The following is a 25,057-nucleotide window of genomic DNA, read 5'->3' as shown; positions in this document are numbered from 1 at the left end:
TTGAAATATGTTCTATAAGAATCCGTATCATTTATTGGGGTTTCGATAATGTGTTGTTTTATTGTCATTGTTTAATGTTAATTTGTCCTGATTCACAAAAGCTATATAATATGATGCAGGTCTTTAACCTATAACATGGTGGCGCATATATAGTTCTGACCATTTCATGATTTTCCTCCGTTCAAGGTCACCCTTATTCATGTATTAGACCCTGTTGCATCCTACTGACCTGCATAGAACTTTGACCTTTGACCCTTCCTTCCTCTCTCCGCCTGCCCTGTAGCCTGGACCCTGCAGCGCCCTGGTGACGAGCATGCGCAGTACAGCCCGGTACAAGCCGACCCAGGTCAGACCTTTGTCCCTTCTCGTTCCCAACACCACCAGTCGTCACTAACCTCTCGTTCCCATCATCACATCCTATCCTTAGTCCCACAATCTTTATTTCTACTTGCATTTTTAATATTCAGTGTTTTTTTTTTAAATTACCATGATAATTTGGCACTTTTTTAGCCGAGTCTCACTTAAGTTTGGAGAGAGTAGATTTTAATTCACAATTTAAAGATACGTCTACACTCTGTACAGGTTATGATAGGAGACCGGTACATCATACTACTACATGTGTAATCTTATAACAGTACTTGAAAATCTAGGAAGTAGATTCCTATACCAGAGCTTGTCGACATTACAGAATATTTTAGGAGTAGGAGTGTCGTGATTTGAAGTTTAGCCGCAGGCCTGAAGTCTGCACAACTAGAAACTCTAATTGTAAAGATTCGGGGAAATAATTATAAACTCGTGTGTACCAGGAATCAGCGCCCCCTATATCAATTCCCTGCAGTTCACTGGGCGAATTGTGTACATCTATTGTTTGGCAAAACTGACTGTAAAGCTTTGTCGCCTCTTTTGTCATCTGTTCCAAAAATGTACATATGTGTGCAAGTTTTGGGCGCAAGATTCGGTAAGGGTTCGGGTGAGTTTAGATAGATTTGTATTGCTAAAGACCAATAACCTTCAGTCGGGTTTGAAATTTTTAAATTGCTTGTTGCATCATAATGTAGGTAAGAACTCACTCTCACCCACTACACGCAAACCTTCCCTAGTCCCACTGGCAGAATTAACATCGGAAACACGCGAGTTGCTTCTTCTGGGACTCACGGCAATAAAGATAATAAGTTTTGCGTAGTCGAATCAAATACACGCGTACACGCTGCGCTCTCTCCCCTGGTGCATACACCACCGTGTGCCGCCGTGTGTGATTAACACTCACCAAGTACTCAACCATATTACTGATACATGGTGATATTTGTGTATAATGAGATTTGAAGGCTGCTGTATAATTTTGATGAAACGTGAGATGTGTGTAGCCTGTTGGGAAGCCGGTTGCTCCACTGTGAAGTCCCGGTGGTGCCCCTTTGCAAGCAAAAGTGTGACCAAAACATTGGCGAATTGATTGCTGAAGGAGTTTTGTAAATGAAGGACGAATTCTTTCATGTTTTTCTCGTCCGTAGTATGCCCTACCGCTGCTAGATTAAAAGAATCCCCGTCAGAAACTCAGAGGAGGCTGACTTGCAAAACTTCGGTTGGGGGATCGCGGTGGTGCATGTATAGGGTGAGGGCGGAACAAATGATGTAAACATGAGACTCGGTTTTACTTAGAAGAACGTGGCAAAAGTATGCATGTAACTACAGAAAGTTGGCATAATTGTAACTGTTCATTTGGCATTTGAACACATTTTCGAATTACTTGTTTCAGTAGTTACCTGGCCTGTTCATATAGGCACGTAGGCAGGCAGTTTCAGTCTTGTTGATTTCTTCGTAGAAACATTCGAATATCCTGTCAAGAAAACAGCCCAGTCTAAGGTTCAGCTCTATGCCATCAACAGTACTTTGCTACCATTGCCGACTTCCATAATGATGCACTACACATGTAACCCATGCTCATGGGGTGCTTAATGCTGCCGAAGAGGCATTAAAATCAATCAGGAAAGAGCCTTTCAGACCATAATTCCCGACTCCTATAGGAACAACACATTACAAGCTCTTGACTTGCGTGATTGAGTCATTCGTGATTAGTAATGGTGGTTAAACCCTGCGCTTAGATCAGGATGATACTGGGAACCGGCGACGGAAAACAGGATCTGTACTTAGATTATCCTTTGACATAACTGTTTTAGGTGATCATGAAAGGAACATAGTAGGAAGACATCAACATCGATACCAACTGCAAGTTCAAGCCATACGTATACTGATCGAAGAGTGACCATGCAACTTCCATTGTACACTAAATCAGTAGCTATGGCTTGCATATAGAATACCTTTGTTGACACTACAAAAGTACAGCAAATTCCGTAAGGTTGATAACTAGACATACAAACAGATACGTAGGTACAAAAAAATTATTCTAGTACAAGACTATAGATGAATTTAACTTATACTACTTGTTCTAAGGTCTTACCATTCTTGTACACAATTTTAGGTCTAAACATTCTTTGATATTTTGTACACAGTAAGGGTCATTACCTTCTAGAATGAAATCGAATTTATCTATAGCATGAAATTTAACAAAGTCCTTTGAGCAAATGTTATACTAGCGGGTTGGTAGATGTTAAGAAGCGGACCAAAGCTAACATTGCTGCTCCATGCTAGCGGCATTCTGCACTGTGTGTGGCTTTCCTATCTCTGCCATGTAAACGCAGATGTGACCAGTTTGTCCTGCCCACCCCTCCCCGCCCCGTACATGTACCTATGATGTTCCTGTGTTCCCGCCTTATTCCCAAATCACACCCCGGACAAGTCGGTCCATTTGGATGGAAATTCGGCACGAAATGACCAACACAGGACGGAGTAATTACCGCCGCTCTGGGACAGATGTAGAAAATCTGCTGATGAGTAAGGAAGGCATTTGCTGATAATGAATGAAGAAGACCTTCATTGTACATTTGTGTTCTACAGAACTAAGTACAGGTCGCATGGGTACAGTACATGAACATAAACATATACATTACATACATATGAACATATAAGAGTGTAAATAAATGTCTAATTTCTATTCTTTTCGGCTTCATCTCGCTTAGTAGTGATTGTATGGATATATGCGGCTGTGAGATTACTTAGAGTAGGTTTATCAAAAGTTAAAAGCTGATAATAGCAGTTTGTTCTGCCTGTTTCCTGTCTTTTCCGTTATTTGAATGAAAAACCTTTATTGTGCATTTTTGCTCATTGGGAACTAAGTACAGGTCACTGCAAATAGCGATGGTAGACTAAAATATATCTATAGTAAGACTACATATGTACAGGTTCTGCTTCTTCTCGCTTCTTAAGACAGTTGTAAATGTAAGAACAAATGGAGCTTATAGTTTTTTCTAAAACGCTATCTTCCATTCTGTTGGTCCCCTGAGTGAATATTTGTTGTGTTTTGTCGTAGAGAAATTCTCGGCGTTTGTCAGCAGTTTTGTCTGGTCGTTTCCCGACTTATGATCCCGAATTATTCTGAAACTCAGCTTTTCATTCTGTACGTCCTGAAAATAATTTGTTCCGTGTGGCCGTAGAGACGTCCTCGTCATTTCTACATACATGTGTGTCGAACCATCGGGGTAGAAAAAAAAAGGTCGAACAAATAAATGTCCATAGAAGCCAGACGTGCCAGCTTAACGGATTCCTGCGTGTAATTTTGCTAATTTCAGTTGTTACACACAAATGTAGTATATATCATTCTGTAAGTCCTCAAAATTAATATTTGTTCCGTGTACTTATAAAGAAACCCTCGCCGTTTCTGCATATGTATGGAACAAATGTCCATAGAAGCTAGACGTCCCAGCTTCGCGGATTCCTGCGTGTAATTTTGCTAATTTCAGTTGTTACTCAGTAATCACCGATAATGCCCCCCTCCCCCTCCTGCTGGGAGCTGAATTGTATCTCTCCGAATCTCGTCCATAACAAAGGTTTTAATTGGACCAAATTTGCCCAAATTACTGTTTTGTCCTCCCCCCAGATTATTTCCTAATTTCTGGATGAATATTTAGATTGGCAGGAGGCCTCAGTGTGAGGTAATGGGGTAAAGAGTTCCCCTGGAAGGGCTAGTCTCCACCAGACTCTTTTGCAGGCTGAATAAATAGTAGAAAACGGCCTGAAAATAATGTAGCTGGTGGTGGGGGTTGGCCTCCATAGACCATCCATTACAAGCAAACTCCCACCACCAGCTACATTATTTTCAGTCCGATTTTTGCTATTTATTTAGCCTGCAAAAGAGTCTGGTGGAGACTGAGGTATAAATGGGGTAAGGAGTCCCCCTGGTGCCGAGAGTTGGGGAGTACTTCTCTATATTGTACTATGTTGTTTGCTGTGAAAGTGGTAGATATTGGTCAGAGGAGAAGCTCGTACATTACATACTCTTTAGCTACAGTATTATTTCATTAGTTTTCTCAAAAACTGCTCACCGGAATCACAATATCTAAGGGGCCCCCCATAAGAACTAAGAAACAACAGGGTCTGCTTGACTGCCTTTGCTGTGTCATGTTGACATTGTTGAGTGCAAATATGACACACGTGAAGTTTAATTCTGCTGTTTTAGTGATAATTCAGAACACTGGTACTCCTTACGCTTTACTAAAACAATATATAAAATAGCCCGTACAAATCCCTTCCAAAAAGTAACTGCCAAATCACTTTGGAATTGGTCCTTATGAGATGTACTTGGTCCTCACCAACAGGGCCTTGACTGTTACCTCTATGGTTGTTACTCTAAGGCAATCAGACACTAAATCTTTCCGACATTGCGGGGCATTAGTCTTGTTGTGTTTGTGATGTTATCTGTGCACAGGGTTAACGGACAGATCGGGGCTTGTTAACAATAAGTCATCCATTTATCCTAAATCACTGAGATTTACAGAATTACATCGCAACAACATGTGTCTAGTGGCCGATTGTTGCAGTGACAAGTTGTGGCATTGTTACCTGTCTGTAACAATTCAGCAGCGCATTCTTGTATCACTTGCTACATTGTCCCTTTTATTGTTACAATTACTGCGACAAGCGATGAACACATTGTAGCGAGACATGTGCAAACTGTACCTTTATCCTGCTGTCAGTGATGATGGATGGGGCAAGTTTCACCGGGCGAAAACTTGTAGCGGTTTTCTCTTCACTGTAGTAAATTTAGCGGAATGTAGCAGTTTATTCCGCACCTGGTCTTGTGCGGTAAAATAGGTTTTTAAACACTTTGTAACAATTATTGTGGCCAGCAGGGTTTTAATCCAAGGTTAATTCGAACAGACGAAAGCCGAAGCTACGAATCCACATTGTGGGGCGCGGAGGGGACGGCAACAAACAATTGAGACATCGCTTCCCGAAGACTTCCAATGTCCGTCACTAGGCCTAACTGCAACCTTCTAACAGAACAGTTTACATCAAATCTAACCTGAGGATTTATCGCCAGTGTGCTACATTTGTTACAGAATAATTGTGACAAGGTGCTGAAGTGATGAATGCGTGTCTGGTCTGCTACAGACGTGATATATGTGTGTGTGCTAGGGTCGCGCCGGGACACGGGTGTGTTAGAGGGTTCTGCATATATTTTTCCATGTCTATTGTTCTAGTTGCGCTTGTGTAAAATATCGCTTGGTTTGGAAATTCATTTACCTAGAAAGATGACGTGAGTAGCTTGAAAAGTTCAGTTTTCAGTCAATGCAGTTGTGTGTAGGTTTCTACGCCAGGATTGATTTTGTGCACCCTCAGATCCGATTGTTTTTTCTAATGCGTTGGGTGTTTCAGTGTGCAACTTTGCTTGAAAGCAATTCTTTTTAAGCTTCAGTGATACAACATTTCTAACTCAGTTATATGTTGCATTTTATCAGTTTATTTTACTCAGGTCTATGACAGGCTGTTTTAAGCGACCCTTGATGGGTACATACAACCTTAACGCAAACAGACTACATGTGATAGAGGCAAACATACAGAATGTTTCTGCGGATATGTACGCATAGGTTCCGACTGCTACATCATGCCTCTAATACTATAGCTCGGAGCAACACAGAAGCCCTAAGGTACGCATAGGTTCGCCTTGCCACTCATGCTCTAACTCCAACCCAGCACAAGCCTTAAGCTGCCGCAGTGTTTATTCCCTTCCCCGAAGATGGGAGTTTCTCTCTTGCCGTGCAGACAGATTAACTCGACGGGCGAAGGTTTGCAACACGTTACAGGCGTCATCACGCTACGGGGTCGACTGAGATTTGTATTTCTTGATTTTGCAGTCGTTTGGGGGCCTTTTTATGTCGTAATTATAATACTTTTGCTCATCGACGAGTTCAGACTTATATCCGATTTTTTTAAAATCACAAACACACTCCCCATGCACCCCTGTGTGTGGCCGAATGTTTGACAGATATAAGTAGCAATTACATGACTCATCGATGAAATGCTGACAGTGGGGGATGTGCCACAATATGGACACATACTGACACAATATGGGTACAATGTCACAATATGGGCACATACGGCACAATGTCACAATATGGGCACATACGGCACAATGTCACAATATGGGCACATACGGCACAATGTCACAATATGGGCACATACGGCACAATGTCACAATATGGGCACATACGGCACAATGTCACAATATGGGCACATACGGTACAATGTCACAATATGGGCACATACGGCACAATGTCACAATATGGGCACATACGGTACAATGTCACAATATGGGCACATACGGTACAATGTCACAATATGGCATAATATGGATACAAATCAACACAATTTCTCAGAATGTCACAATATGGATATATACCGAGACAACGTCACAATACAAAACAGTATGGAAACATACTGACACAATGTCACAATATACTACAATACATACACATACCGCGGCACAATGTCACAATATGGTACAGAATGGACACATGAACACATGCCCACACAATGTCCCAACATGCCACAATACCAACACATACCGACATACAATTGAAATATGACCCTACGAGCAGATGTACACCAGTCGTCATTTCCTTTATGTTTTGTCGTTTTGACATGATATCTAAATGATTTGAATCGAATCATTATTCAGAAAGGCATATCAGAGCAAAAAATTTCCGACCAACATATGCTTCGCGCTGCATTCCCTCAGTTACTCCAGCCTCGCAGATGTGGCAAGTTTGAATAGAATGTTAAATAAAGAATGCAAATAAAGGAAGATATTTGATATTAAGTGAATTATGATGTAATGTTTGATCATCACGCCCTACACCTGGCGCAGTTTAAACAATTAAATCATGTTGACTTCATATAAAACAGATCTGTCGTAAATTTACTCAGATCATTTGATCAAATAAAAAGACTGAATGAAACGTTCCAATGCCATATGGACAACATGAATTCCACTCGCATCACTTTCTAGTGAATATCGTAAAGGCTGCGTGTCGCTAAGGATGAGGATGTGCTTCTACAAGGGTTGGTTGAATACCAAGAGGTTTAAGATTTTACGTTTAGTTTTTTTTAGGTTGAGGACAGCCAACAATGCCACACTAAAATTGTTCAGTATTATCCCAATCGGCCCATCTCCCATTAGATCTTCAGGGGCTTTAGATCAGACTATTGTTGGCATTGCTTCTATTGACAAGTAATTTTTGCTAACGCCTAGCAAAAAGTCTTCTTTGTGAACCGTTTATTGTATAACTGTAGGGATGCCAGAGCCAGCTTCCCCCACATACCCCGCCCGGTGTGCGGCAATGTCCCCTACGGCAGGGGTCAGTGTCATGACTGTGACAATGGGACAATGACAGACATGACAGGGACAAAGACATAGCCTCTACCAGGCTTCGGGAGGCGGCTGGAAAAAGTAGAAATTGGCCAAATAGAGAGATAGCATTCCAGGGGAGTTGGTCCGCTAGAGAGTACATTTTGCCGCACTCTCTTGTGGACCAACTCCTCCTCTCTCTCTATTTGGCCAATTTCTACCCTTCCAGCCGCCTCCCGAAGCCTGGTAGAGGCTAACAGTGACTGACATGACAAGGACAGTGACAGACAGTGAAGTCAAGTCAAAGTTTTATTGCACAACGATGGCAACAGGTACAATGTAAGGCGAATAACACTGTCAACAACTATAGTCTAATTAAACTACTTTACTAACAATGTGAATGAAAGACCTTTAAAAATTTACTAATCTAACAACATTCTTCAATACATGATATCATGGAGACATGACAGGGACAATATATGACAGGGACAGTGACAGGGACAATGGCAGTGAAATCAAGTCAAGGTTGCAACAGGTACGATGTAAGGCAACTAAAGATGTCAACAAGTACAGTCCAATCAAACTAGTTTACTAATCTAACAACATTCATCCAGACATGATATCATGGAGACATGACAGGGACGTTGAGAGATATGACAGGGACAGGGACGGTGGCAAACATGATAGGGACAGAGATATGACATGGATGGTGACAGGGACGATGTGACAGACATGACAGGGACAATGACAATGACAGGCATGATAGGGACGGAGATAGGGACAGTATGACAGACATGACAAGGACAATATGACAGGGACAGGGACGGTATGACAGGATGATGGAATATGGGAGGTCCCGGGGTTAAACTGCAGCTATCTCCGGACGCTGCGGGCAGCTGTGGGCGGGTGGTGTGTCCTTATGTAGCCGGGAACACGCGCCTATACACAAGCTGGTGCTGGGTATTGTCTCTGCAATGTCACATTGTGGACTAGTGATCCTGATGTTTAAAACATATGGAAGCTACGAAATGACTTTGTATTAGATGGCATGTTCTTTTGTAAAGGAATGCCTATGTATAAAAAGCTTAAGTCCGGTATTGTTTCTGTTAACACAAAAGCAATGTGGAATCTTTATGCTAATATTTCAAACATATGGAAACTACGAGATTGCTTTGTGTTAGCTGACAATACTAGCGGCATATTCTCTAGTGGAGGAATGCCTTCATATATGCCCTCGTTTTGGGGGTACACGCGCCTATAGACAAGCTGGTGCGGGGTATTGGCTCTGCAGTGTGGAATCTTATAAAGCTAAAATTTGAAACATATGGAAACTACGAAATGGATTTGTGTTTCTTGTAAAGGAATGCCTTCATATAGAAAGTCCGGTATTGTTTCTGCTAACACAAAAGCAATATGAGTCTATGACCACGTGAGAGCAGATAAGAAATTTATGCTAATATTTCAAACATATGGAAACTGCGAGATGAGTTTGTGTTAGATGACACAGACAATACAGTATATTGTTTCTGCTTTGTGGTCAAGGCAATGATCAAACTATGGCAACATTGCCCTGATATTCCTGACATATTGGAATCATATTGTTAATCCTCTCTTTGTATAAGCTGAAGGCATTAGTGGCCTTTTGTGGAGGTATATGCTCCCATACCCAGTCTGGTGCAGAGGATTGGGTTTTTTTTTTTTGCATTTTATTCATGACAATGTCGAAGATTTTGTATCGTGGAATCTTTGTGTAAGCGTAAACATATGGGAGCTGCAGGATTGTCGTGTGTTAGGATGAAGGCATGTAGAGAAATGCATTCCCATAGCCAGTCGGTACCGAGTATTGTTTTTATATTGTATCCAAGCAATGACAAAACTGTTGCCTGACAGCCTAGTCCTGATACTTCAAGCATGTGAGAACTGCAGAGTCAATTTCATTTTGTGTGTGTACTAGTATATAAAAAAGGAAATGCGGTCCTAGAGCCAATTTGTTGTTTAACTTATTTTCGCCTTGGGAGAGTTGTCACAGCCAAAGATTTATACAGATCTGCTTGTGGCATCCAGGCTCTTGAAATCTACCTTATCCTAACGAAACTTAGCCTTGCCTGCAGCCGGATCCTTTCTACTCCCATCGCATCTGGCGGCAACAGGTTGCCGGGCCGTGCGGCTCCCCGTCCCCGCCAGTCCCGTCCCCACAGGCGGGGCCGTACGGGGCTAGCTGAGGCCGCTGCATCTGCCGTCAACAGGTGGTCGAGCCGTGCCGTTCCCGCAGGTCTGGCTGTGCGGCTCCCGTCCCCGGGTCCGGGGTCCGCCGATGCCGCATCTGCCGGCAACAGGTGGTCGGGCCGCGTCGCTCCCCGTCCCCGCAGGCAGAGCCGAGCGTGATCGATGAGTTTCTAAGTACGGCATTATGTGGGGAACAACAAAGCGCACATTCAGTCTTAACTGGTCCAATTGAGATAACGCAATTAATGCTACTTTATACAGACCATCCGCCGCTTTATGGTCCCACACACATTTTTTTATTCATGCCTTACATGCAAACAAAATGTTCATTTTATTCTTAAAACTGCGGACAGTTCCGTCACTCATTCATGATTGGCAGAATTTCATGTATTTTTCATTCTTTGTGTGCTTTAAAAAGTCAACATTTTTAATAACAGTTTTTTTTTCGTAATGTTTCCATATTGTTAGGTTTCTTAAATTGTTTTTCTTTTCTTCTAGTGTATGTCTGCATGAAAGACTGCTACGCATTTCGCTACACAGCAGCACGTTCTAGATGACATGTCATATACATCGCTCTTCACCCACATTGTCATACAACTATGAGCAGATAGTCAGGCCATAACTCATAACACATTTTGGCACGTCTGTCATTAATTCTCATTATCAGCCGCAAACGATCGGCAGCATAAGGTGGGACCATGGGAGAGAGACAAGGTTACTGTTTGCCTCAAGCGGACCGGTCAATGACCAGAAACTAACTTTATTAATACAATTTTATACGCCCCTAAAATATATTGTCACCTCTCAGAAGTGTCGGTTTTACCTAGTCTTCATCAGGCTTTCCTACGGGGGGTACGGATTCCAGAATGTGGTAAAAAAAAGCAGTGAAAAAAGGGAATTATAGTTGGCCGAGAGAGACAGTCAGCGAGAGGGTTGATTTCTCCCTCTGAAGCGGCCAGTCAAACCCTAAAGGCGGCCAAACTCCCCTGGCAAATATTCTCCTGTATATAGCCAGCGTAGTTAGCCTGGTAGAGACTAGGTTTTTGCCCGTAGCTTTGTCCTTCACCCTCAGTCTTTTTGTCTGTCCGTCAGGGGAAGTTTACAACTCTGGCATTTCGGCCTGACAGTTCAGGCGGGCCTGCTGGTAAAATTTACACCTCGAGTCGCACCTTCCCACCTGGGCAGACATAGCTTTATTTGACTCTGAGAAACGCGCCGTTTGTCTCCATATTTCATATTACGTCTGTCTTTATATTTCATCTTACAAAGCAAAGTGAGAAAGTCAGAAAAAAAGTTTTCCCTTAAGTGAATTGAATCGGTTCAGACAAAGACATTATCAGGTACAATACAGAGCCCAAGCCACCAGCGACATGAATCAAAAATTGGAAAATCTTTGTTTTTAAAACCAAAATTATTGGCGTTTTGATCCAAATTCGGTTGAACACTCGGCTGACAGATTGACTAAAATCGAATGATACAGGAAAGATATCGAACTGTTTCCCTGCATGTTCCCGACCATTGTACAGTCAGATGATCGCTCATCAAGGTTTTTCTTTTGTTATTATTATTATTTTATTTTTCCCGCAGCCTGGTTGCAGCAGAACGTTTGTAGATAGCAGCTGGATAACATAGCAGGAGTACAGAAATCAGTATCACTGAGAAACATAACAAAGAAGTATATAGCTAACAAAAGTAGTTTTTATGATCGCCCATCAGGCCTATTTCCCGCCCAGGCAGCCTGGCTGTAGAAAAAACGTCCCCTCCAGCTACAGAACACAACAACAATGCCGCGCCGTGTCACAATGTTGACAAAAGATACCTTTGCACAAGACAAATACACCTGACCGCCATGTAGGGAACAATGCCGGACAACCCGGGACCGTATTGTTACCGGAGTCGCACGTGGAGTTTGGCGGGAAAAGTGCCGGTATCTGGCAGCTGGTCTGGTACAGATGTACTGTTGTTCCGCACTCGCCATGTGGCCGGTGAGGGGAGGTTTAAATTCTAGTAGGATAATACTGCATGTCGTGGAATCTTGAAGGAGTTTTTTTGTGTAATTATTCAAACAATGAAGAAATCCACCGTGCGCTCTAAAACATGTAACATTACTGTTGTAAACCACCGTAAAACATCAAGGTCTAGGCTTTTTAAATGGGAGAACGCTGCATGTCATGGAATCTTGAACAAGTTTCTAGATCTATTTTTTTCTGTAATTATACTAACAATGATGAAAACCGTTCGCGCAAAGGTTGGCACTAAAACATGTACAAAAAAACATAAAACATGCGTCCAGCTCTGGGCTTTTTAAATAAGAGAACACTGTATGTGGTGGAATTTTGAGCGAGTTTCTAGATCCGTTTTGTCTGTAATTTTACGATGAAGAAAACTGTAATGAAGTTCGCTCTAAAACATGTACAGGGCAGCATGTGTCCAGCTCTTGACTTTTAAAGGGGCTGTCCTGGAATCTACTGGACATTTTGTCTCTGTAAATGTACACATAATGACATAAAAGAATTCTTGAAACCGTTTGTCCAACTCAACTCGCAGAAGGCATGCTCGACCCAAATCTGTGACTCACTGACTGTTTCTCATCTCTGTAACTGTCTATATGTCATATTTCTATAACTTTATGAATTATAACCGAAATACTGACAGACGCACCATGTGCTCAGCACCGGGCTTCGGATATGACAAGGCAGGTCATACTGTTATCAGCGAAATAGATCTCCAGTTACATATTTCCATAAACATAGACGCGCTGACAGATATGAAGATAATTGTATCTGAAACCATGATGAGTATTCTGACAGGAATGGATAACTTATATCGGGAACGTCAGTGAGCACATTGGTGGTATTACAAAGCTGTGATAAGAAAAAAATTGTATAGGGCCGTGTGGCGTAAGGACAGAGCTTTCGGCTTTGACCAAGAGGTCCCGAGTTCGATCCTGCCATGTCACTAATCTTGGGAAATGCACTTTACACGAATTTCCTCACTTAACTCAGGTGAAAATGAGTATATATTTTTGTCCGTCATGTGACATAAAAATAAGCTAAAAAAAACTTGAGTGTGCCTTCATCATGTCTTGTAATAGAAATCAAAACCAACTTACAACTTGAAACCAACATGATGCGTTACTAAGTTTGGGTAAAAGTCCTTCACATGACAAACGGCATTCACCCAGTAGAATTAAATATATCAGGCTACTGAGCTATCTTCTCTTTTTCTGATGGAGGAATATGATATTAGAAAGAACCTGAAGCCTTGTTGAGGCTGCAACAACGTACGTATCTGCGTTCCGCATGTTGTATGTAGACCCTACACACACATTCATGTACGTTCCGCATGTTAACCAGATAAGATCTGTACAACAACAATCAGCGGCTGAGGTTTCAGCACTTTGTTACGTACCCGGGTCTGAGGTCTGCTCCCACCTGTTGATTTCGCTTCTGTTGTGCGTTTTACAAAGTCAGTAAACTCGTCAAACTTACCCGCTTTCTTTCTGTCAGAAAATGGTGGTTTATACAGATACACCATATTTTCTGCGCATGCCTACCGCTGTAAGATTGAATTTCCCCTTGTAGGTTACACCGTCTCTACGTACTGTGTGTAGCATACCAACTTACAGCATAGACGTCAATCTAGGTACTAGTTTCACAGCAATGAAATGTATGGTTATATGTATACAGTTTTTGTGTTCTATTTCTTTTCCATTTCCTCAAAATGTGTCAAAGCAAGGCAGCACAGAAAGGTTCATATCTTCTACTACAGAAGAAAAAAAAATACTCATCGATATACAAATAAATGGTTTAGCACTGAAATCGGCACTGCTTAAAATACAAACGTCAGTCCTTTCCCCCATTTTACGTGTACTTCAGTACGAGCCAGGTTACAGTTTAGACATCCCTTCAACCAGACAGCAAAAGCTGAGAGACCAAAATTGGGTTTCTTTTATTTTTCACAAAATAAACAAACTATAAACAAACATAAAGTGAAACCATCCAAGTGAAAATAAAGTGACACTTAACAAAGAAAATAACAGTCATGAGTAAAATGATAATGGATTGATTGATTATGTACATAGAAATCCCCATTTTCCTTTGTGTATGTTTTTCCATCTTCCCTTTCTAAAATTGGGTTTCTGTGCACTTACTTACTTACTTAGGGGCTCCCGCGTCTCGTGACGCATGAGGCAGTCAAAGCAGCCCAGCTTCCTCTGTCAGCAGCCAGCCTCAAGGCTTCCTTCCAGCTCATGCTGACTGCCTGAAGGTCCCTCTCCACTGTCTGTCGCCAGTTCATCTTCGGGCGTCCCCTCCTTCTCCGTCCTTCTGGGAACCACTGTAGGACTTGGTTGGCTAGTCTGACAGGTGGAAGTCTGACAGCGTGTCCTAACCAGCTGAGCCGGCGTTTGCAGATGGTGGAGGACACTGGTTGCTGCTTAGTTTGAAGTCTGATGTTATTATTCGAGATAAAGTCATCCCATCTAATGCCCAAGATTTTCCTTAGACACTTGCTGTCAAAGGCATCAAGTCTCCTTTCTTGACTTAGTTTCAGGTGCCAGGTTTCGCAGCCATACAAAAGTGTTGACAGGACGTTGCTGTTGTAAAAGCGCATCTTGGTCTTGAGGGACAGTTTCTTGTTTCTCCAGAGTTTGCCCAGCTGGTTAAATGCTGCTGAAGCCTTACCAACTCTGCAGTCAAGTTCTTTGTCCATGTCACCATTGCTATTGATGGAGCTTCCAAGATAAGTGAAGTTTTGAACTATTTCCACTTCCTTCCCATCAATGAACACAGATGTAGGTGGCGGATGAGATCCTGTCAGCATATTCTTGGTCTTCTTGCCACTGATGGTGAGGCCTATTCCTCCTGTTGTGGAACCAATCTCGCTCACTAGGGCCTGGAGGTCCTTTGTGGATTCTGCTAAGCCGGCAATATCGTCTGCGAAGTCAAGATCAGACAGTCTTTGTCCTTGCAGCCATGGTATTCCTTTATCCTTAGTTGACTGTTGCAGCACCCAATCTATGGCAAGGCAAACAGAATTGGAGACAGCACACATCCCTGGCGGACCCCAGTCACTACCTCAAACCACCCGCTGAACCCATCATCTGTCCTTACACAGCATTTGGAGTCAGCATATATGTGTTTGATGGCTGAAATGACTTTGTTGGGTAGTCCGTACATTTGCATGATGTTCCATAATGAGGGCCTGTGAATGCTATCAAACGCTTTAGTAAAGTCAATAAAGCTGATAGCCAGTGTGGACTGAAACTCATTGCACTTCTCTATTATGCGTCTCAGGGTGAATATTTGTTCCGCACAAGATCGCTTGGGTCGGAATCCTGCCTGCTGCTCCCTCAGTTCTTCGTCAACTGCATCTCTTATGCGGTTCAGGATAGCATGGCAGTAGACCTTTCCTGGGATGGACAGGAGTGTAACCCCTCTCCAGTTGTCGCATTCTGCAAGGTTGCCTTTCTTGGGGATGCAAACCACTACTCCATTTCTCCAGTCCTCTGGTACTTCCCCCCGGTTCCAGGCATTGTTGCAGAGCTGGCACATCCATTTGACAACGGATTCCCTTCCAGCTTTTAGCATTTCTGTGCACCTCAATGTATAATTACTTGATTTTCGTGTTTTTGACCTTTGAACGGCTAGGACTTTGAGTATAGGACTATGACTCTGTTTTGACGCATCAGACTTTTATGTTTACTGTATGTTGTCCACTCTTGTCTTACTGTATGTAACAATGTCTTGTGTAATTTTGCTGGGCCCCCTTGGAAAACAGCTAATGTAAGCTGAATGGGGCTACCCAGCCGTCTTATGATGAAATAAATAAATAAATAAATTGGAATTTAATGTACGATGAAAAATGATGATCCAAAAGAACACAAAACACACAAAGCATATGAAAATTTGATCTTTGTCTGTGAAATTCGTGGAGCGATCTTTCAAATCGCACAGGAGTCCAGTGGAATAAGGTGAATGAAGCTGTTATTTCTGTTTCCCTTAAATGTATACTTTGAATTTGATGTACGATGCAAAAGGATGATTCAAAATAACACAAAACACACAAAACATATGAAAATCCTATCTTTGTCCACGAAATTCAGTCTACAAAATTAGTTGAGAGATCTTTCCAATCGCCCATCAGTCGCTCAGCGATGGCACATCGGTCGCTCATCAGTTGCAGTCTCTAGTGGAATGAAGCTGTAGTGAGTTTATTGCCGGGTGCTCCCAGCCTGATCAAACACTTGTTCATTACACCTCCGTAATTACACTACTCCATTAGGACCCAGCCAATATCTATCATTATACATTTTTCATCAGTCTTATATTCATAATTCATAACGCATTTGGCATGATTTTGACTCCTACAACAGTGTAATTAGCTTGGTGGGTTGATGGCGCTTTTTTGTTATTGTGCTGACTCGTCACTAAATATTACAATGATGAAGTTTACGGGGTGTTTTAGGGGAATTGGGTCTCTTGTTTAGAGCCAGAAGTAACAGACTGAAGGGTGATAAACATGACAGATATTAATTACAGAAAAGGTTTTGACTGCAGGTGGGATGTTATAAAACACACTTTACTGCATGACAATTTTACAATGCAAAGTGCAACAAGTATGGCATTTTTTGCTGAACATCAACAATCCTACTGCACATCGTTCCCACCTTAAGTGTTCATGAGAAGTCAAACTTGAAAAGGCACGCTTGCGAAGCGACTGCATTTTAGAATGTGGTAGCAAGACAAACAAAACATCTTAAGAAAACATCCATCCGTATTTCGAGAAGCACATAGCTGTTCAGGTTTTGAAAAAACAAACAGCTACCTTAGGGACATACGTTAGCTAAAAGTTTATGTTCTTTGGCGGATATTTACAAGACATTTGGTACCGCTTTTCTCATAGGCATGTTTAGAAACATTGCAAAAATGTTGCAAGAACCACAATGTTTTTCTTTTTTTTTAATTTTGAAATGAAGAAACTACTAGTGGGCCTTTGTACCTGACTTTCCTTTTTGTACGTAATATTCCAGAAAAAAGTACGTACAGTAAGAATAAATATTAAGTACCTAAACGTTTATGTTCTCAGCTGGAAAATTACAATACATTCGGTGCTGTTTTTTTTCATAGGCATGTTTGGGGCACATTACAAGAACCACAATGTTTGTTTATTTTTTTTTTTTATTTTGAAGTCAGAGAAGTACGTAAAGTCGGAATGAAGCTGAAGTGTTGCCCTCCCATCTGTTGTACGATCTGGAGTCAGGCGGGAATAATCCGACATTCGATCCCACAGAGGAAAACATGACATGACCATGTCGTCTGACAGAAGTGTCACTCATCAATCACACACAACAACATGTGTAGTAACACAGTAACACACAGGAACTATGGAGGGGTAACCAGGTATGAGTGTGCAATTACTCAGAACCATAAGTCAGCGCGCAGACCAGATGGTAGATACAGGGACACAGGAGCTGGCCAGCTTCACATGTCACACACAACACACGAACAAACAGTCAGACATCAATCTACTTAGTGTAATCTTCCGTGCGGAAGGACGACTCTATCTATGGGTTTATTCTGTTGTAAATGTTTGATCATATTGTTCATATGGACAGATTAATAACGGGTGTGATTGACAAAAGGAAAATGATATACTAAAGAGCAAACGTAAAGAGTGATTTTCTGAAATCGTTTGATTTCGAAGTAGTGTAAAGTGTTCTCTGTGCTAGCAAATTGCACTTTAACATAACATGTTTGGCACTGGGTAAAAGGAATTCACTACTTTATCATTGTATTCTTCCTACTCATCATTTAAGGCTTATTACAAAATCGAATTGCAGTTGGTAAGCGCTCATTTGCCAGCGAGTCGGAGCGCAGCTGTTCTGTAGAAATACTGTAGGCGGGAATTCTGCATTCAGAGTCTATCCCGCTCTTATAATGTCTAAATATAGTTAGTTGTGGCCCTACTGATGTACATGTAGACATCATTGCTAGAAATACCGTGGAATCTTCTAAAAGTAAACGTTTAAGCATAGAGTTAACGCAACTAGAAAATAAAGTTGCAGTTTTTAGGGTTTTTTTCGCTTAACCAGCGACATGCTCTCATGACTTTGTGTCTGCTGCATTTTCCGTCCTATTTCTAGCTGCTGCTGGTTATTCTACTTACGTACTACTACACGGTTATTCTTCCTGCTCTGATAATTACAGACCGTATTTATAATGGATGAACACGTCTCAAAACAACACCACATTTCCTTAATGATCCTAATCACCGGGCAGGGAAAATAATGGTTGTTCTAACATCTCATCTCCAGGCTTTGCGAACCGCGCAGTCTATCTAGCCTCCATAGCAGGCTTATAGAACTGGGGGTTTGGTGGTCTTCGGCTGTTTTCTGATTAGCCCAGTTCTAAACAGGGGTAATTCAACCAGGCCGGCTATGTTGTCTATATGCAATCAGAAAATAGCACATAAAAGCTCCCAAAGACCCTCAGTTTTTGGCATGCTATGGAGGCTACAGTCTATCGCGGTCTGTCATTTCGCTTGTTCCCTTAAGCGAGTTGTTCTACTTTTTTTCTTGTCTTCGTCTTTGCGCTCGTTAAATAAAGGCACGGAACTAGAATAATTAGTGCTACTAATGACTTCTGGACACCTTATCCAAGACAGTCCATGTCTTTAAGACACGGTTTAAGTCTCCTTGTAGTGTAAACAGACTGTAAGGAGGACGGAAGGTTGTTAGTGATGCTTCGGGCGATGAAAGGTAAATCTGTCGGATTTTCTCCCTGCCTGATAAGTCTGTATATCTGATGTCCTTGGTGCAGTTTGTTTTGCTTCCAGGTTTGCTCTTTTCCTGCTCGCAGTCAGAAATTACTCCTTAGTAAAGCTTAGAAAAGCACAGTGACCTTTTAACTTGCAAGCTGCGATGTTTGTACCTTTTCGGTCTGCCATCGATGTTTCTTTATAAAGTACGAACCAAAACGACTTGACGGTACCGCGGTACATGGCATGCAGACACAAGTTTGTCCGACCGTTTTCAGATATTTTAACTCGTGCTTGATGCAGCAACATTTACATTTCCATTTTATCTTTTATAATGACAGTGCTGTCTCTTCTTTATGGCATCTTAAACTCCCTTCCCAGTAGAGACCGCATGAAAAAAGATAAGTCTCTCCCCTAGTAGCCTACTGTACAGCAGACTCTTCCGACTGGATTGTATTGCTGCATGGACGCCAATCTCTTCGCGATGTCATCCTTGTTTAGATGTCGCTATTTGCCAGTTTCCTCTCTACAAGCCGACATTATCAATCCGTGGCCAGGCCTTACATGTACCCTGTATCGGTGATCTAAGTCTGGTAAACCTTACTCTATCAGACCAAAGCCGGCAGCATTGGTTATGTTCTTTCCCCGCAATAGCGCATGTTTTAAGTTCTTTTGCTGTGCACAACCAGCCCTGTCCGTAGCTTATCGAGTTGTACATAGTTATTTTGTTTCCGTATGTAATATCGCTGGGACTGATCCATGATCATCGGCAGATGGTTCATAATGAGTCTGATTTGTAACATGCACGTACAGATGTAGTAACTGATGACTAAATCATGTTCATTAATCCATTTGTGAAACATGAATCATATCGCTAAATGCCCCAGATTTTGCTCATTATTCCTCACAATTATGGCAATCATCAGATGCAAAAATCAACCCATACGGCACATATGAAGTTACTTTGATTTGGATTCCAACATGTGAAGAATTGCAGACATTTTTGTTTCACGTAAGGTACTTAAGCTTGATAGAGAGAAACATGTTAACCCATTGTCGTTACCATGCATAACTTTAGCCCTACTGCAGTCATATATATAATGTGTACGAAAGGAATATCTGCAACCATCCTGTACACTGCTCTGGTCAGGCAGTCATGTTCTATCTTCGTCAAGCCGATTCCCTTGCCCACCTTTCTCGTACCGTGATTTTCAGGTTCCATTTGGGCATCTCTTTCAGAGGCGTTTCCACATTGCCAGCTTTCAACTTTACTCTCAGTATTTCCGAATTACATACTGTCTACGTTTGTGTTAGATACCTACCAACTGTGTGCCAAATAGCACACCTCCTAGCAAACTGTTCATAGACGAAACAAGCTAACGCATCCTTAAATCAAACATACACTTCATAGAAATTCAAAACCTCTTCAATAATTTTACGAATGCAGTAAAGAAACTTTTTCGTTTATCTTATGATAAGAACAGTTCTTTACACTCCCACTTTCACTGCTACAACTAAGCGCAAAAGTACTGACTGGTCACTCAACGAATTCCATAGAGAGAACCCATCTTTAAACGTTTTGTGAACTTTGCTATCCTTAGATCGTACTTGAAAATCTTACCTCGCATTTTAATTATCTAATCAACCGTCACACAAAACTGATTTTGGTCGCTCAACAGTCGTCCAGATTTTGCCGTCTAGCAGAAACGGAGTCTCTTGCATTGACCATAGCTCTCCGGTGTAGGAAACAGAAGTGTTCGTAAGACATTTTTAAACGTCTTGTACGTTTTGTTGTCCTTTAAATCATACTTGTACATCTTAAATCACATGCTAATTATAAAATCAACCGCCACACAAACCTAATTTTGGTCGCTCTCAAGTCCCCCAGCTTTTGCCGTCTAAAAGGAGGTCTAAGAAGCCTGTCAGCTAAATTTTTGCAGTGGCCATAGTTCTTTAGTGCAAGAAATACAAGTGTCCATAAGACATCACGGTAAACATAATACCACAAAACCGCCCTGTACGTACCTCCACTGTCCCCCACAGCCAACTTTCCCCCTCCGTGTTCGCTCCAGATTCTGGCAAGGAAAGAACTCAGACTGAAGTAACTCCACAGTCCTCTCGCCTTTTTGAACCTCCAAATTAGCGACTGTGGAGGTCGAATTTTCCCCACTTCACTACTTTCTTGTTCTTTTGTGCATCGCTTCATGTTCCACATCTCACAAAACCCATTAAATCGATTCATATATACATTCTGCCTCCCAAAGCAAAGTTCCCCACAATAGCAGAAACACACAACGTCAAGTAGAGAGAAAAGAAGAGAGTCAGTGAACAGGACACAGAGGGAAGAATTTATGTGTTTTTATGTTGGATGTGGTGTTTTCGTGGCAGATCAGATTTTCGCTGGTTGACTTGGTTCTTGCCGTGTCAGTCCGCATTACGCACCGGCCGGGTTTTCCGCCAGACCGGGTCCGCAGACTGACGGGTGCGCGGAGAAACAGTCGCCGCGGAGTAGAGAAGGGTTTCTGCAAATTCTGGCTCGGCAAGAGAACAGTTAGTCTCTACCAGATATGCTGGGTATGCTGATATAGGAGAATATTTGCCTGGAGAGTTTGGCCTCGGAGGGAGAGAACCAACTTTCTCTGGACTGTCTCTCGTGGCCAATTGTAGTGAATTTTTTGCCGAATTCTACGATCCGTATTCTCGTAGAAAGGCCTGGTGGAGGCTAGACAACAGTCGCCGAGGACTAGAACGGTTTCTGATCTCTATCAGACTAACTACGCTGGATATATACAGGATAATATTTGCCAGGGGAGTTTAAGGTTTAACTGGCTTTGGACGGAGAGAAGCATCCTTCCGCGGACTGACTAGCCTGGCCAATTTTACTCTTCTTTTTGTTGAATTCTAAGATCTGTATTCCCGAAGAAAAGCCTCGTGGATTCTGGTCTCTACCAGACTAACTACGCTGGCTGTATACAGGAAAATATTTTGCCAGGGGAGTTTGGCCGCCTTAAGAGTTTGACTGGCCGCGCAGTTCGGAGGGAAAGCATCAACCTTCCTCGGACTAACTCGCCTGGCCAATTTTACTCTTCTTTTTTTCTGAATTTTAAGATCTGTATTCCCGAAGAAAAGCCTCGTGGTTTCTGGTCTCTACCAGACTAACTACGCTGGCTGTATATATAGGAGAATATTTGCCGGGGGAGTTTGGCCGCCTTGTAGGTTTGACTGGCCGCGCAGTTCGGAGTGAAAGAAGCAACCTTCCACGGACTGACTCCCTTGGCCAATTTTACTCTCCATTTTGCCGACTGCTACGATCCGCATTCCCGTAGAAAGGCCTGATGGTGGATAGAGAACAGTTGCCGCAAACTAGAAAGGTTTTTGACTCAGCGGAAGAAACAGTTGCCGTCTCCAGTTACGCGAACTGTGCTTTCTGTTCGGACTTACTTCGGAGGGAAAGCTGGGAATGTGAGGTAAGATGTCGGTACGCAACACCTACGTCCTTAAGGGACTTCTTAAGGTATTTCCATAGGAATTCCACATACTTTCGATCTGTAAATCGCGATGGAAATTTAAAAGTCGTCTCTAGTTGCAAGTGATTTACCCCAGTCCCTCATTTCTGAGGTAAATAGTCTGTAGTTTTAGTTAAGCGCTTCTCTTCTTAAGGCTGCTGCAGGTGTTTTCATTTTAAGAACGCGTCGACAAGAGTTCTTGTAGCTGTTGTGAAAGATAGCTGAGGGTTACTTGAGGTGTCAGAAGTTGTTTAGAAGCCAGAAATGCGAGCGTTTTGGAATGGTCTGCGCTCCAATGCTACAGTTTGTGTTTACAGACCAGTACAAGAGTTTCTAGTCGTTAGGTTTGTGTCGCTGAAAGTCTGTTCAGCACCTCAGGGACTCTACCTCGATTAGCTTCAATCTCAGTCCGAGTTTCTCAAACTGATTCAATTCAGGAGACGTTTGTTTTGGTCTGTCTCATTTTGTTTTTCATTTTTTTACGAGAAATCACTTAAAACATCGTGAGGATTAGGGAAACGTTATACACATCAGCAGACTAATTTTCTAATGCCATAGACTGCGTGTTTAAGAAACGACTCGGTGCGCCAGTCGGTCTGTTATATATCATACAGCAAGCACGAACAGATAGTAGTTATTATTCATCTGTGATGTGATTAGTGGTGCAGCTATATATCACCATAAACCTGGGACTAGCATGGCCTAACTGTTTCGTGGCTGTCTTTAACACTTTCAGACTATTTCTTCTTTTAAGTGAGGACAAAACAGGTATGATGCACACGTCCCTAATAATTAGAACTCTGTTCTGACTCATATAGGTTGAATAACCAGATTTAACTCATTCATACTTGTCTACTTAGAATTGTTGGGGCATTTTCGTTTTGTACGTTATATGGTTTTAAAAATAGCCCCCCCAAGAGACTAACTTCGATATTTCTTCTTCCAAGAGAATGGCCTGACCGTCTATAATAAATTCTGAGGGACCGGGAGTCGGTATTTTACGTGTTAGGTGGCATCAGATTTTTCCCGTTCTTACAACTGCTGTGTTTGTGTTTTCTTCACTTTAGCCTTCGTAGCAGGCTTATAGAACTGGGGGTTTGGTGGTCTTCGGCTGTTTTCTGATTAGCCCAGTTCTAAAAGAACGGGGGTAATTCAACCAGGCCAGCTATGTTGTCTATATGCAATCAGAAAATAGCACATAAAAGCTCCCAAAGACCCTGAAGACCCCCAAAACCACCAGCTTTTGGCATGCTATGGAGGCTACCTTCACTTGTGGAACAGAAGGCGTTTTAATATCCACTTCTCCTGTAGAATGAGAAGATGAGTGTTTTGAGTGTTTTGGGTTCCGACTAACAGGATTACTCTGGTCCGGTGTCCTCTTCACTTGTTGTACAGAATGTACAGAAGCCGTTTTGATATCCACTCATGTATATTTCTATATATCAGTGGCGTATTTCAATTTGTCAGAGTGTCTGATACTGCTTAAAGTTAAAAACAATTTTTATCGCATCTATTCGAAATAGCATGTGTCCAGTCGTCAGGAGGAGTCGATGTTTTACGTGTTGGATGGCATCAGATTGTTCCCGTTCTTAGCTCTGTGTTAACTGCTGTGTTTGTGTCCTCTTCACTTGTTGTACAGAATGTACAGAAGCCGTTTTGATATACACTTTTCATGTAAAGAAAAGCCAGTGAGGGGGTGAGTGTTTTCTCTCCTATAGAGAAAGGCCGGGAGTCAGAATTGTACGTATTTGGGTGGCATCAGATTGTTCTCCTTTCTAGCTAGCTAAACTGCTGCGTTTGTGTCCTTGTCACTTGTGGCACAGAAGCCGTTTTGATACCCACTTCTAGTGTAGAGAAAAGCCAATGGAAAGTTGAGCGTTTTGAGTGTTTTGGGTTGGGACTAACAGGATTACCCCTGGCCGGTGTCCAGTCGTCAGGACGAGACAGCCAATTCAGCTGATCGCTTTAGCAAAATCCGGATCACTCTAGCCGCGCGGAAAACTTTGGAAAACACAGACAAGTGGATTAAAAACACTATAGACTTTTCAATTTCCCTCTGATTCCCTTCCCCTTTCAATTATCCTGAAAGAAGATTCCGCCTCGGTTAGAATGGCCAGGTTTACGTGCCGATGGAATCTTTTGCCACATATTCTTTGTCTTTTAAACTAAAGTATATAATGGTAATAATATTTTTTGCAGTGGATTATGTTTGGTGATAAACGTTGGTGTATTTCATGTTTTTATTTGTCAAGGAGTTTGCAAGTGTCCGATGAATTCCTTTTGTCGCATATTCTTTGTCTTTTAGACTAATGTATATTTCTCGTAGTGGGTTGTAAGTGTTTGGTGTGACAAACGTTGGTGTATTCCATAGTTTTATTTTCCATGGAGTCCATGGAGTTTGCAAGTGCTGGGTTGTCAACTGTGCCAAAAGTGTCTAGTCACTGGATACACCATATGTCGTTCTAACTACGAATGTCGTAATACATTGGCAATCTAATAGTCGCCAAAGAACGGTTTCACGCATTGAATGTTGCCAGTTCTCTTGTGGTTAGTTTCATCGATTGTTGACGATTGTAGGAATGAGAAATCTGTAATAATCAACACAAAAAAGATCTACAGAATAATGAATATCGCAGAAGTCCATGGATACTGTACAGAAGCATTTATTGAATCTCTCGGCGGTTGCTTCCGTGCTCTTTTACAAACACTGCAGAAAGTCCAGTACATCTTGCTCCGCCAGAAACATAGAAGCAATGGACATAACTACTGAAAGCAGCTACTGAAATACAAGATAATTTAGCTTTCTGTTAGAACATATACCTTC

At 42.0% G+C, this 25,057-nt stretch overlaps 1 protein-coding gene across 4 annotated transcripts in view; it reads left to right on the top strand.

Moving 5' to 3' along the window:
- Positions 1-25,057, top strand: part of LOC109481743 (paired box protein Pax-6-like) — a 103,206-nt gene that overhangs the window by 32,343 nt on the left and 45,806 nt on the right. For 3 of the 4 annotated variants that reach the window (XM_019784335.1, XM_019784334.1, XM_019784339.1), the window contains exon 3: positions 284-346. The exons of the other annotated variant lie outside the window; for it this stretch is intronic. In XM_019784335.1, the coding sequence (XP_019639894.1) occupies positions 284-346 (63 nt within the window). The remainder of the gene's footprint in view (positions 1-283; positions 347-25,057) is intronic. 4 annotated transcript variants of the gene reach the window in all.

Source organism: Branchiostoma belcheri, unplaced genomic scaffold (assembly GCF_001625305.1).
Source record: "Branchiostoma belcheri isolate BF01 breed outbred unplaced genomic scaffold, Haploidv18h27 scaffold57, whole genome shotgun sequence".
Classification (NCBI taxonomy): Eukaryota; Metazoa; Chordata; class Leptocardii; order Amphioxiformes; family Branchiostomatidae; genus Branchiostoma; species Branchiostoma belcheri.
The sequence above is the reverse complement of the archived record's forward strand: the minus strand, read 5'-3'. Positions and strand labels throughout refer to the sequence as shown.